Source organism: Loxodonta africana, chromosome 18, assembly GCF_030014295.1.
Source record: "Loxodonta africana isolate mLoxAfr1 chromosome 18, mLoxAfr1.hap2, whole genome shotgun sequence".
In the NCBI taxonomy this organism is placed as follows: Eukaryota; Metazoa; Chordata; class Mammalia; order Proboscidea; family Elephantidae; genus Loxodonta; species Loxodonta africana.
This window is the reverse complement of record NC_087359.1, coordinates 27,751,233-27,765,860: the sequence shown is the minus strand read 5'-3', so window position 1 is coordinate 27,765,860 and position 14,628 is coordinate 27,751,233. Positions and strand designations below refer to the sequence as shown.

Here is a 14,628-nt window from a genome sequence, read left to right as displayed (position 1 = left end):
AAAGGCCTGAAATCCTCAGGCACTATGGAGATTCTATTTGCACATGGCCTCTCAGAAGATGACGTTTCACAGATCTGGGAAGAGTAAAGATCAAATTTATTTAGTATAACGCCCGCTCTCAGGGTCTCTGCAGCTGCACCACCAAGGCAGACAGAGGAAGTGGTTTTGGTTAGGGGTGTTCACTAGTGAAATTCCACAGCGGAGTGGCCGCAGCCCCCCTCCACCCCCTCACACCATCACCCGCCCCGTAGGAAACATCTTTTAAGACTTTAGGAGACCATTTCCTTAGCAAGGAATAAATAAAAAAAATTAGTAGGAAAAATACACACTTGAATTTTCTATTAAAAATAGTATTTGCTGTAGGCACCCATCTTTCAGCCATCAGCAAGGTAGAGGAAAAGAAAGAAAAGGGTATAGAAAAGCAGCTTAAAACATCTGGGCTTGGTCCAACTTCATTTTTAATTTTGTGCACTGCCTGGAATGAATCTTGTCTTCAAGTTGGCGTTAATGTCGTCGTTCTCAAGCAGTTTGCTCTCCGGTTGGTGGTGGGCAAGGTCGTAGCTTCAGGTACAGAGTGAAGCTGTCTGGTCCACACCATGCACTTCCAAAGGGCAAAGAGGCCCAGAACCACAGCCCCTCTGATGACCCAAATTAAAAAGGACCAAAAGAAAAAAGAAAGACTAGCCCCTAAGCCAGGCCATGTTCTAGAAGTGTTTGACTATGAAACAAAAACAGGTTTCTGTGTATGAGGGTACTTAGGGAATTTCTTTATCTCTGTACAAGACAAAATATTCAAGTTTCAAAGTATCCCAATGGCCTGTTTACCCTGAACCTCCTCCTGCCGTTTCCACTGCCCAGCTTCAGGAGTCGGGGAGTGAGCCTCCGCTCGGTGGCAGGTGGCCCTTGTGGGGGATTAAACAGCCCCTGGTATCTCTCTTCATACCCAACATAAATGCAGTAGGCTGGATTTAAGGATGAGCGGCTGGGCCTGAGGAATTGCTTTGTTCGGTGGGAGCAGGGAAGGTTCATAGACAAGTGCACAGAGCCCTTGGAATACGTGAGTCATCTGCTCTTCTCGGAATGTGGACGTCCTCTCAGGGTTAACATCTGCCCTTCTGTCCTAAGTACCATCAAGGGAGCCTTCCGTTCTCTGCAGCAACAAGAGATGAGACAAGTTATGGTCACACCCTTCAGGAGTGAAGACTGCCCTGGTGGGAAGATGTGCAAAACTGTAGACAGCATATCTCAAAGGAACTCCAAAGCAGTGCTGCCCTCTGCTGGGCCGCCCACCCTCCAGCATGGCAGCTTCCCCGACTCATTAAACGGTTCTAAGGTCCCCGTGAGTGGGAATCAACTCAACAGCAACCAACAACAGCTATGAGGCTGTGGTGGCTCAGTGGTAGAATCCTCACCTTCCATGCGAGGGACCTGGGTTTGATTCCAGTGCACCTCAGTGCAACCACTACCCATCTGTAAGCGGAGGCTTATCTGTTGCTATGACGCTGAACAGGTTCTGATGGGACTTCCAGACTAAGATGGAGTAGGGAAAAAAGGCCTGGAGATCTACTTCCAAAAATCAGTCAGTGAAAACCCTATGAATCACAATGGTCCAATCCCCAGCCCATCACAAGGATGGCACAGGACCAGGCAGCGTTTCGTTCTGTCATGCCTGCGGTTGCCACGAGTCAGGGGCTGACTCAGTGACAGTTAACAGCAAGGTCCTTCTGTTTAAAATGACATGATTCCATATACAACCTTACCTTGTAAGGTTCTCTAACTGCTTCGTATGGTGTTTGTTGTCACCCCCTCCCCCCACCCATCAATGACTAGGCTCCCACTCTGACCCAGGCATTGTGCTCTATGCTAAGGATAAAAAAACCCAACCCACGAGAATGTTAAATTTGCCAGTTGATAAACAACTCTAGCATGAAGCAGAAGGTAGAAGAGGCCCTAAAAAATCACAGAAGGGGTTTAGAGATGGTGAGGGGACTTTGGGCTGGGCAGCAAGGGAGTCACAGAAAGCTTTAAGGGAAGAGACTCTGGATCCGGGCCCCAAAAGTCGGGTGGATTTTGACAAATAAGCTAAGAAGAGTACAGAAAGGATCAAGGAGGCAGAAGAGTGGAGCATGCTGGGCAATACTGAAAAGGTTACTTATGGAGTAGAGGGGTGCCTTGGGCAACAGGGAGCCCTGAAGAGCAGGCAGCGTCTAAGTTCACTTCCCTGGACCCTCCTTGAGCACAGGGACCCTGCTGCTTGTGGAGCGCAAGGAGACAGGAGTAGAGAAGATGAGGGAGTCAGCCAGGGTCTTGGGAACCCCATGGCCAGGCTGATCGGCTTCCTGAGGGAGGGGTTGGGTCTGAGGAGCCTCACGGAACAGGATGCAGAGTAGAGAGGCCCCGGCTGGCTCCTCTGCCAGGAGAGATCCAGCAACAGGGCCAAGAAAGCTGTGCTGGTCCCAGGGCTGGAGACCTGCCAGCCCTAGCAGTGAAGCTCGCCCCTTCACTTCCTCTGCTCCACCAGGAGGAGGGAGACGTGACTCCGGGTGTCCAGCCTTTCTCCAGGCCCCAGACCAAATCCCTCCTTAGACGGCTCTGCTTACTCTCTCTGAGGGAAGCCAGTGCTGGGGCACTGCTGCAGGACCAGCCCCACAGGCTGGAAGGGCTGGGCTGCAGTCTACAGGGCTCTGGGGATTTGCTAGTAAAGGTTAACACGCTCACATCTGCGGCCTGGGCTTGCTGTGCTTAAGTCATAGGCCAGGCATCAGCCACCCAGCTCCAGCCATGAAATCGCCCTGCTACTGCCCATAACCTGGTTTGGACATCCTAAAAGGCCATTTTGCTTCCAACACCATGGAGATTTCCACTTACTGCTTCCAAAAACTGCCCCTTATTGAGCACTTCTAATGAGCCAGGCCTGCGCGAGGCCCTCATTTAATCCTTGCAACAACCAGGTGAGGGAGTTTTATTACCCCAGTTTACAGATGAGAAAACTGAAGCCCCGAGAGGTTAAGAAATCTGCCCAACGTGACACGTCTAGTGAATGGCTAGCAAGGGACAAGTCAGGTTTTTGGATGGATCCTGTGCTTTGGGGAAGCAACTGCTACCTTCCACATGTGTGGCAGGGGCATTTCACAGGCCTTCAGTGACAAAGTGTTTGATGAAACGGTTTTAAAATAGATATGAACAAGCCTTTACATGGTGGTTCCTTGGTGGTACAAATGGTCAATGCCCTCTGCTTCTAACTGAAAGATTGGGGGTCCAAGTTTACCCAGAGGGACCTCAAAAGAAAGGCCTGGTGACCTACTTCCCCCAACCAGCCACTGAAAACGCTATGGCGCACAGGTCTACTCTGGTACATGTGGGGTTGCCGTGATTCTGAATCAACTTGATGGCAACTGGTCTCTTGGTTTTGCAGTTTGCAAGGTACTTCGCACATATGTTTCTTATCAAACCCCTAAGACACCCCAATAGGTAGCTATTACTATTGTTGCTATTATCATTGTCTCCATTTTACGGATGAGGAAGCTTAGGCTTGAGAAAGATAAGAGGACCCAAAAGGTGGCTGGAGAGCTGGAACTCACACCCAAGTCCCCTGACCCGAAGTCCTAGGCTACCTCCACTGCAGCCAACTGTCTGCTGCTGGCCAAGAGGGAGGGAGGTGAGCTGTAACTAGGAATGGCCTTTTTCAGTAAGAAGGCAGGGTTCGCTCCATCCCGAGACCAACACAGGCCCAGGTTCACCCCTTTAAGTACGGTGTGATCTCTTTCACATTATCTGTCTGCGTCGGCCGCAAACACAATTTATAAACAAGGCAAAAAACGGCAGAGGAAAAATGAAGTCAGAATGTACCATTGAAGCGAGTCAAACAATACCAAATTAGTATTTGGCTAAGTGGCTATCTCATTGTTAAGATATTTCCTTCAATACGTTTTCAGAAACAACGGCCATTAAACAACTGGGAATGATTGCCAGGTTTGATTTCAGGAAGGAAACCTCCTCCCATTTCCCTGCTGGGCAATTCGATTAATTTTCTCCTGACCCTCACCAGCTGATGACGAGGGAAATGATTCCTGCTTCTTCTATAAACAAAATCCATTCGCATAAAGATTCAAACCTCAACGGCTGGGAAGCCCTATGCTCCCCCAAACGACTTGATTATTTGGGGGGACAGGACCAGCTATAGCCATGCTCTTGGGAGTGTCCTGGGAGCAGATGCTCGAGGGCCTTCTGGGCTCTCAGGTCTGCTCCTGGGAAAAGGGAAAGTTCTGTCTGGCCTGGAGCTCGGAGCCTTGGTCCAGAGAGGCCCTTTGGATGAAGGACAAAGTAAATAAGTTGGTCCCACACAGTGTTTGTTGCCAGCAGCAGCAGATCTGCCTTGGGTGGACATGGTCATGCTGTTGAAGTCAGAGAACAAATTTCTCTTAGTCCCACCCTGTCCATAGAGCAAAATTCCCGCTTTCCATGACTGCTGGGGACCTGACACCACTTCTTGTGGGGCGTCTTGTGTTATGGGCAGAACACTGGACAGATGTCTGGAGACCCCTGTTCTAGTGGTGGCTCTTCTACTAACTAGCCGGGTGACCCTGGGTAAGTTGTTTTAACAGTACAGGCCTCGGTTTCCCCATCTATAAATTAGGATCCCTGTCCTGGTGTCAGTCTCTGATTTCAGGCATCTGGGTCTAGGCTAGAAACAGGCATTCATTTCATTCCTCTCTTCCTTAAATTGGTAGCTTTCATCCACAAAAAGAATATCAGCGGCTTCCTCTCTGTCAAAGGCATAATGAGTTCTGCTTTACAAGAATTCAGACTTGGGCAAAACAAAGGAAGCCAAGTGCCTGCTGGAAGGGCTATGAGAAATGTTGTAGAAAATTTCTCCCAGACCCCAGAGAAGTAGTTTATGAGGCAAATTCCTCATTTCTTCTGAGAACAGTGGCTCGGTTAACTCCTGCACTGCTGGGTAGCTCACAAAAAAGTTGGGAGTGAGAAGACAAGGGAAGAGGGGGGTCTTTGCAAAATTCCAATTTGGAGCCAGGGGTGTAAACTTGGGCCTCTGTGTCTCTGTAAAACCCTCTCGCCCTCCAAGCAGCAGTTTCCTAAATCCTCTACATTCTGCAGGATTAAGCCTCTGAATGTAGCATTCGAGGTCCTTGGGGTTCAAGCCCTTGCTGACTTTTCCCCTATCACTTCTTACCTGGACCCTTTTCCTCTCCCGCTCCAAGCTGCCTACAACCATGGTCATCCCTCCAGGCCTTTGCTCCTGCTGCTCTTCCTGCTAGGATGCTGCTGTAATTGATTCGGTCTCCATGGCTTATTCAGATGACTGGTCCAGGTGGGATGAAGCACCCCTCTTTTGTGTTCCCCTATGTTCATATCACTGGCATAGATGCTTTCACCTCCTTTATAGTTAGTGACAACGTCTGATTCCCTTATTAGACTAGGAACTCCTGGGGCCAAAACACTTGCAACGAGCCAGGCCTATGCTAGGCCCTCATCGGATCCTTGTAACAACCAGGTGAGGGAGTTCTATTATCCCCAGTTTACAGAAGAGAAAACTGAGGCCTCCTCCAACATAGCAACTGGTATGTGGTGGGGGCTCCCCATAGGATTGCTGAGTTGAAAAGAGCTGTTGGATGGTCCGTTCAGTCAAGCAGACCCCACCCCCTGCCTCACTTCCAAAGCCTAGACCCTGTGCTGGGAAGAAAGTTATGCTTTGCTCATTCGAAGCTAAGTGCCCTAGATTCCCAGTCCTATGGGGGTATTTCCAGGGTCTCCCTTCATATGTGGGCTGAAACGTCCTGATGGGAACGGTGGTAGAGAAGATCTGAAATCAGAAATGGCCTAGAAAACCTGACCAGCCTGATACCCAAAGGCCCACCTGCCCAGGCTGCTCAGAGGAGCCCAGGGCTCCTGGTCTAGAGCAGAGGTCAGGACAGGGAGAAAACTGATGGGAATGCAGAACCTGGGTAAGCCTGGAAATATTTCACTGTTCAATGGACTATTTTTAAAATAATGTATATGAAATGAGTACTCACAGAGTATCTGTTTTCCATGAAATCTGTAAAACAAAGGATAACATGGAGGTGAACAAAGCACAGAACGCAGGTTAGCCTTCCTCATCAGCATCTCTGGGATGGAAGAGGGTTCAGGAAAGGGGGAGACGCAGAGGAGACACCAGGAGCCTCCAGTTCTCGCAGTGCTCAGGGTTAGGCTTCCTTTGCCCAGGCTGGCTCCCCCAGAATCTGTGGTTCTGCTTGACAAGCATATAAAGTCTCCAGCACCTCATTAGACATTTTAAATAGTTTTCAAAAAAGTGGTAGTGCTTTTTTTTTTTTTTTTTAAGAAAAAATTGAAAACTACAGAAAGTAGAAAGAAGGAGATAAAAACCATTTCTGGTTCCACTTTCCAAATGCTATTGACTTTTTGATATATTTTCTTCTGGTCATTTTCTCTTATGCTTAGGTTTTACATTTTTTAAACAGTCACAATTCTACTGTATGTGATATTTTCTATTCTGTCGTTTTTACGTAACATGATTCTATAAATATTTCCTGCCATCTTCTTACATGTCACTGTTAGTGGCTCCATGATAATCATTGAGGATGTGTCCCCATTTACTTAACCCATTCCTTACTTTAAAAATAGAGGTCCTTTGCCCCAAGAGAATCTCTAAACCTTAAACCAAAAATATCCTCTGAAGTATTCTTAAAAATAAAATAATAGTTTACCTTAACTAGTAAAAAAGTCTGCCTCGGGCACTATACTCGTTTAAGATCTATCAATATGGGATCATATTGACAACAGCAACTTAAAAGATTCAATAGGAACCTTAGGGGACGGTGAGATGATGTTAATGGAGGAGTAACAACTCAGGAAAGGAGGGTGAGAACGGTTGCACAATTCGAAGAATGTAATCCATGTCACTGAATTGTACATGTAGAAACTGTTGAATTGGTGTATGTTTTGCTGTGCATATTCTCAACAATAGCAACAAAATAAGTAAAATTAAAAAATATATATAGGTTCTTTCCAAGGTTTTGCTATTTTAAGTAATGCTGCAGTGCACACTCTGGGAAAGCTGTTTCCCTATTGCAAACTATTTTGTCTATCCATTCCCAGGAGTGGGGTCACCAGAGCAGAAGCTACAAACATTGCTGGTGCTCTGGGCACGCGTGGCCATGTGCTTTCTGGCCCCCGTGTTCCTTCCCACCGGGAGTCTCATCTGGACTGTCCAGGAGCCCACACCACCTTGCCAGTGTGCATGTGGGGGGACTAGCTGGCCCTGCCAGGCTGCAATCGTGACAATGGCCCTGGCCAATGTCATGGAGTTGAGAGTGGTGGTGAGAAAGGTGGATGAGAGCAGGAGGAACTGCCTTGAAGGTGAGCGGTACCTGCCTGCATTAGCAAGAAGTGGTTTTCACTACAGGAAGCAAGAGAGGGGTACAGTTTGCCCCTTTGGATAAGAGGCCTCCAGCCCCCGACCAGTGCCAGTTTCTGAATGATCAATGGCTGAAATAGAGAGGCTGATTCCCCAAATGGCCCACCTATGGACACAGGCTTGAAGCTAGAGAAGCTACGGAGACCTCATCTGCACCCAGGAGGGCCCTGAGGAGGTGAAGCTGGTATTGGCTGGGGGTGGTCGCTGCTTTTGAAGGTGGCGGAGGTAATGATGGGAGGGCCATGGCCCCTTCCTAAGTCCTCTGTCTTACACGAAGGAGGCTCTCCAAGGAGCCTTGATTTATACCAGCCCCTCAGCCCCTCCAAACTCAAACCCAGTCCCATCTGGATCTTGGTCAGCCTCAGGCCCATCGTCACAGCAGGAGGCAGGAGTCACAACCCTTCTGTTTCTCTAATTTTAAAATATCCTGTTTCAGAAGTTCACCTCCCCCTCAGACCGTATCTTATCACAACTCCATTGTGCCTCCTCTCCAGAGGGAACAGGGCCAGAAGTTCCTAAGGGGCCTCTCTTCTGTCTCGGCTAGCTCAGAGGCGGGCGTCAAAGGCCAAATGGATGAATCAGCCGGCCGCTGAGACGAGCCATTGTGTAAACTTCCACACATTGAGCAAGGCCCCCCCCCCACCCCCACATCCAAACCTGACCTGGGAGGGCCCAGAGGACCCCAGGCTCCCCACTCTTCCAGAGCACCAGAAGCTCTGGAACCAGACACAAGAGGAAAGATGTCCAGGCTGTGCTTCCTAAAGTAATCTGAGTATGAAATACTAAGAATTCAAATATGCTGATAAATCTGACAGACACCAAGTCTATGCACACTCGGATTAAAGGAAGCAACAAAAAATGAGTTTGCAGTTTTTGTTCATTTTTGATAACAGAGCAACCACCATAAAGATAGAATCTGGTGGGATGCATCCATTTATTTCATGGGGTGTTTTTTATGATCTTTGTTCTGAAGTGGGAAACGCCACCCTGAGGGGCAGGGTTGGCAGTGACCACTGGCCAGCTTGCTCTGGGCCTTGCAGAATGGGTGGGGAGTGACCCTTTAGTGCTGCTGCTTCTTCTCTCCCCCCGCCCCAACAGGACTTGGCACAGAGGTCTTTTGGTTCTTTCTTGATGGCACAGAGGTCTTTGGTTCTTTCTTGATGACCATTTCCTGTCATTGCTGCCCTCAGCCCAGCCACTCTTGGTTTACTGGGTGGCAGGGAGGGGGACTGTGGACAGAGAGCTTCTGCTCTTTTAAGAAATATCCTGGAAGTCTGCATTTCAGGCAAAGAGAAAGCAGAGGGTGGAAAGCAAGGAGAGAGGGACCAGGCAAGGGAAAAGACATTCAGACTGGGGAGGTGGGCCATGTCTAACTCATAGCCACAGGCTAGTGCCTCCTCCCAGGGCCTCCTGGGAGCTATCAGGTGGGATATGCCCACGACATCTCCCAAGGTGGCCACAGGCAAAGTGAGAGCTGGCATCCTGAGAGGGAAACTGGTAAGTCTGTTGGAAGAATCACAGGAGATGAATTCCTCTAAGCTAGGGTTTCTCAACCTTGGCACTATTGACATTTTGAATTCTCTCCTGCAATGCAGGAGACCAGGCTTTGATTCTGGGCCAATGCACCTCATGTGTAGCCACCACCCATCTGTCAGCAGAGGCTCGTGTGTTGCCTTCTACCCGCCTCCACCCCCAAGCCTCTGGCAACCACTAATCTCCTTTCCGTCTCTATGGATTTGCCTATTGTGGACATTGTATATAAATGGAGTCACCAATATGCGGTCTTTTGTGTCTGGTTTCTTTCACTTAGCGTCTCATTTTTAAGGCTCATCTATGTTGTAGCATCTCTGTTGTTATAAGAGATATAAAAACAAGTTAATCTTCCCATTGCTAGTTCATCACATCATAAGTCATTCGCTACTAGGGCTACTATTGCTGCCTGGGGTTTGCAAATTCTTAAGCAAATCATTTAAAAGGGAATAATTTTTAAAATCCTCAAATGCTAAACTTGCAAATCTGAAGTACTATAAGGAAATTATCAGCATTTTCTCCAACATCTTTAGAAAGCAGACAGCAACTGAAACGCAAAAGCTCTTTCTCAGCCTCTTCTAGCTTCCCCAGTGCTGATTTTCCCTTCTCCTTAGGCCTATCTCAATTCAGTGTGTTTCTCATACAATTTCTCTGGCTCTGAGAACCGCTTTCCTTTCCTCCCCACAGGCAGGGCACGTGTTGTAGCAAGGAACCATCTAGCAGCTGGAAAGGGAAAAAGCAGAAAGATCTAGATGTTTCTTCACTCTAGGCTAATAGCGAATTGCAGGGACAAGAAGATGTTAGCTCAGCTGTATGTCAACAAAATAATAGGCTCTAAGCAGAACAGCAGAGTTGCATAACCTTGGCCATGACCCAGAGGGAATCATTGAATGCTGGAGTGAGAAGCGATGCCCCCTTTTTCCCCGTTTTACAGATGAAAAATCTGACGTCCGACAGGGGAGTAACTACCCCAAAGCCCCCCAGCTCCTTAGCAGCACACCTCAGCCCATTACTACTCCATGTCAATACCATCAGGAGAGATTGAGAAGGAGCTGGCCCCACAGAACTGTCTCTTGCTGGAAACAGGGCTAGAGAGTGAAGAGTTCCCTGTGAACCGTTTTTCTGGAGTCTAAGCTGGCTCCTCAATGCAATTCCAGGTTTCGAGTAGTCCTAGAGCCCCCCTGGCAATTAATGAATTGTGATGAGTTCGACTCCACCTGCCCACCACTCACCTGAGGGCCACCACACACTCCTGAGGGACATTGACGTTGTTCACTCTGTACTAATTTTGCCCAGATCACAGGCATTTTATTGAGAATTGATGTGAAAACTGATGCCCAAGGGAGACGTGAGGGTTGGGGACCAAGGCACATATAAATCACTAAGGGCACAGCTGAGACCAGTCGGAATCGACTCGACGGCACTAGGTTTTAGGTTTCTTCCCCTTAGGATGCTTTCCAGTAGGTTCCCGATACAGAAAGCCAAAAACTAGTTGCCCTCAAGTCGATTCCACCTCATGGTGACCCCATGTGCTGCAGAGTAGAACTGTGCTCCATAGGGTTTCCAAGGCAGCGACCTTTCAGAAGGAGATTGCCAGGTCTTTCTTTTGAGGGCCTCTGGGTGGGTTCGAACTGTCAACCTTTCAGTTATTAGTCAAGGGCTTAACCATTTGTGCCACTCAGGGACTCCTTCCTGGTACAGAGAACAATTCTATTCAGGCCTTGGGTCGACATGAATGCCGCAAGAACACATAAGTTGGCCCCTGAGCTAGATCCATGACTTGATTCAGATTGGAAGGGACATCTCAGTCAGGCTTAGGAACAAAAAGACCTGCGGGGTCTTGGAGTCAAGAGGGAAGTAGAGTGTGTAAACCAAAAACCAAACCCAGTGCCGGCGAGTCGATTCTGACTCATAGCGACCCTATAGGACAGAGTAGAACTGCCCCACAGAGTTTCTGAGGAACGCCTGGCGGATTCAAACTGCCGACTCTTTGGTTAGCAGCCATAGCACTTAACCACTGTGCTACCAGGGTTTCCGAGTGTGTAAAGGATTCGGATTGTTTGAAAGGGACCAGGGGGCAGACTCTTGGAAGTGCCTGATCCCTCTCCAACATGATCAGGGTGATGGGTCTGGAGTGACCAAGGCACAGACAACTGACTTTCACTTTTAAATGCAGTGACATTGAGACTCTCCCCATGTTACGGTTGGAAGGGAACTTCAGGTCATTTGGCCCAGCCACTTCATTTAACAGATAAAAAAACTGAGCTTAGAGCCTAAAGCCAAGATTGCAAAGACCCGGAAGACAGGCGCCTCCTGCTGCCTGTGAGCTCCCAACAATCTCTCTAGGGCCCAGGTCCTACCAGAGCTCTGTCTGCATGGCCTGCCCTGGGGCTGCTCCTTGTAGGCAAGCCTGCCCAATGCCCTTTTGCTTATGTAGCGGGGTGGCTTTCCTTTGTATCATACACTCAAGGAAGAAAACAGGGTTTAAGAGCCAGAACTACACCCTGTGAGGCCATTTCCCAAAATAGTCAGCCCTGAAGTGCTGCCAGTTGGAAAATGGTGGGGAACTGAGAAATTAAGGTGAGGAGAAGGAAAGGTCAGATAAGACCCCGCTCCACACCCAGCCTGCTCAGTTATCTGTCCTCCCGAACACACACACATACACACACGCGCACGAACACGTATGCACACACACATGCACACACAACATGTCTCGGTGATCCCCGCCGCCCAACCCTGAGAGATCTGTCCAGGATTTCTGAGGAGTAAGAAAGACCTAGTCCTTCAAACAAGAAGCAGAGCAGAACCTAGGTGGTACAACCAGAAGGAAATTCTGATAGCATCTGGAGCAGCGGTCCTCACGTGTGGTCCCAGACCAGCAGCATCAGCATCACGCGGAAACTTATTAGAAATGCATGCTCAGCCCCACCTCAGACCTACAGAATCAGAATTGGAGGGCACAGGGGCAGCAATCTGGGTTTGAACAAGCCTGAGAACCATCGATCTGCATTCTAGTCCATCTCCCCCATGTCACAGCGAAGGAAACTAAGGCCCCAGAGGTCCCATGACTTGCCCAGGGTCACAGACCAGACCACGCTGTCACACTTAACTCCCAAAGTAGACAGAGTTGAATTCTCTGATGAAGCTGATAATAACATGGAAACCAAGCCAAGAAAGATGGAACACATGGATGCATACAGTCAACTTTTAGGGGAAAAATGAGAGCCCGCTGTCTTGGCAACACAAAGAGAGGCAGCGTGAGGACTCGCGAAGAAGACTTGTGACGAGCACCTGCTGGGAAGCCAGAGTCCCTGGGTTCAAATCCCTGCTCTGCTACTTAAAGTGGCCTTGAAACACAGACAAGTGACTTAAACTCTGTACTCCATTTCCCCATCTGTACAGTAGAAATGAGTCGGAATCAACTTGACGGCACTGGGTTTGGTTTTTTTGGTTTTTAGAGCAGAAATAATGATAGAGCCCCCATCAGAGGGTTCTTTGGAGAGTAAATGAGCTAATGCAAAGCACTGGAAGCAGCGCTTCATACACACGGAGTGCTCAATAATGCTGGCGGTTATGACAGGGGAGGAATGGACTCCCCAAACCTAAAGAGGATTAGCAAGTAGGGATGAACAAAAGCAACATGTCACAGAAGAGATTTGCAGTCTACAGAGACGGAGTCAAACGCAGAGCAAGAATTTGGGAACTCCAAATGCCAGCTGAGGTGACAATGCTTAAGAAATGTTGGTAATCCTTAAGCTGGTGGGAGCTTGAACACAGGAGTGTGAAGGATGAGGGTGTGACAAGCTGGAGGGGGCAGATTATGGGGGCAGAAGAATATCGCTTCTTTGAGAATCACCTGGCTTGCGTTGGGCTAGAGAACATCTCTGCTTTTGGGGGAGAAGACAGGAGAGGTTGGAAGCCAGTTCCAAAGAAGATGGTTTTATCTAAGAAAGTCCCAAGAAATTAAGGAGAGAAATCCCCAAAATGAATGTCAGCTTTTTAGCGAATAAGAGAAAAAGAAAGAAGGAAAAGGGACGAGGTCTCAGCCAAAGCCTTCACCTCCTCTGCCTGGGCAGCAGCTGAAGGGAAATGCTGAGGTCCTGATGGGAAGGGAGCCCTGGGGCGAGGTGGGGCACCAGCTAAAGTCAACTGTAGTTCTGTGGCTGCAGTTTCTAAGGGTTCTACTGCCAGGGGCTCCCTGAGAAACGGAAGGAGGGAGGTGGGAGTCACTCTATCCTCAGCCCTTGGGTAGAGGCGGGCTCCCAGGTTAGAGACCAGACTACAGAGGGACTCAAGCTCTCACTGAGCCCCAGTGACCCCCAACAGCCCAGGTGGTGCAGTGGGAGGCCCTGGCCTGGGAGTTGGGAAACATGGTTCTACCCCCCAATAGGTGTCCTATACTGGGCAAGGTGCTGGACCTCTCTAGACTTCAAGTTTCTGGTGTTTATAAGCTAAAACTGAATGCTTCGGATACGCTAGGGATAATACACTCATCGTACGCTTAGGACAATTACCACCCTCTCAAGTGATCCTATCTAATCCCCTTTTCTCATTTAATCCTCTCCCCATTTAACAGCTGACAAAACGTGAGTGTCAGAGGGGACAGGCATCTTGGCCAAAGGCACCCAGCTGGTGAACAGTATACCAGGAGGGGGCTGATGTCTCCCAGCAAAGCCAGGGCTCCTCACCACCTAGCTGGCTCCCTGACCCCAGCTTAGACCCACAGAATCAGCATCTCCTGAATCTGAGCTCTACCAAGCTCCTAGGTGGTTCTGACGCTCACCAGCATATGAGAGGCACTCATTTAAGGGAAAGAAAACAAAAACCAAACCTGCTTCGCTCTGTCGATCCTGACTCAGCGACCTTACAGCACAGAGTAGAACTGCCCCAAAGGGTTTCCAAGGAGTGGCTGGTGAATTTGAACTGCCAACCTTTCGGTTAGCAGCCTAGCTCTTAACCACTGAGCCACCAGGGATCCCATTTAAGGAAAGTGAGGACCAAATCACTCTTTGTTTTTTAAATGGTATTTTCCAATTTAAAAAATTGGATTGAGTTCCGTCCCAGCCTGAGGGTCCTCTTCTATCAAGGCCAGGGGCATCCCCCTCAACAGGGCTCTGCTGGGAACGCCCTCTGGTCTCAGTGGAGAGAGATGGGGTCTACTATACAAAGTAAGCTATTCACAAAGCTACTATTTCCCCCAGAATGTTTATGCCTTTTAGATTGCTGACTTATTTTCAGAATTGAAAAGTAGTCTTTGCGGATTTCATTTCGACAGAATTGATTGCACTAATTCTTCAAAAAATGACATTGTTGGCAGCGCCACCAGCTAGTTCCATGTCTGCCTGGGCACTGTGGTCAGTCCCCTGGGGGAGCCCTTCAATGAGAAAGTCTGGCATGATGGGAACGGAAGTGGGGCCTGTCCAGAAATGAAAGGAAATGGGAGCGAATATACCCTCTTCCCCACCGAAAGCAGTCTCCTCTTGGAAAGGCTGAATCCCCTGAATGTCTTCAGAGCAAAGCACCTTCCTTTAGAAAGTCTGGCATGATGGGAACGGAAGTGGGGCCTGTCCAGAAATGAAAGGAAATGGGAGCGAATATACCCTCTTCCCCACCGAAAGCAGTCTCCTCTTGGAAAGGCTGAATCCCCTGAATGTCTTCAGAGC

The 14,628-nt window shown here is 48.8% G+C and overlaps 1 protein-coding gene across 6 annotated transcripts in view; it reads right to left on the bottom strand.

Annotated features, from left to right (window-relative positions):
* Window positions 1–1,036: 1,036 nt before the first annotated feature.
* Window positions 1,037–14,628, bottom strand: part of PECAM1 (platelet and endothelial cell adhesion molecule 1) — a 62,555-nt gene continuing 48,963 nt past the window's right edge. For 4 of the 6 annotated variants that reach the window (XM_064270902.1, XM_064270906.1, XM_064270905.1 and 1 more), the window contains exon 16: window positions 6,318–14,529. In XM_064270902.1, the coding sequence (XP_064126972.1) occupies window positions 14,474–14,529 (56 nt within the window). In that variant the 3' untranslated portion in view covers window positions 6,318–14,473. Of the gene's footprint in view, window positions 1,151–6,032; window positions 6,056–6,317; window positions 14,530–14,628 lie in introns of those variants that run through there. The other 2 variants (XM_064270903.1, XM_064270904.1) reach the window with 2 other exon arrangements.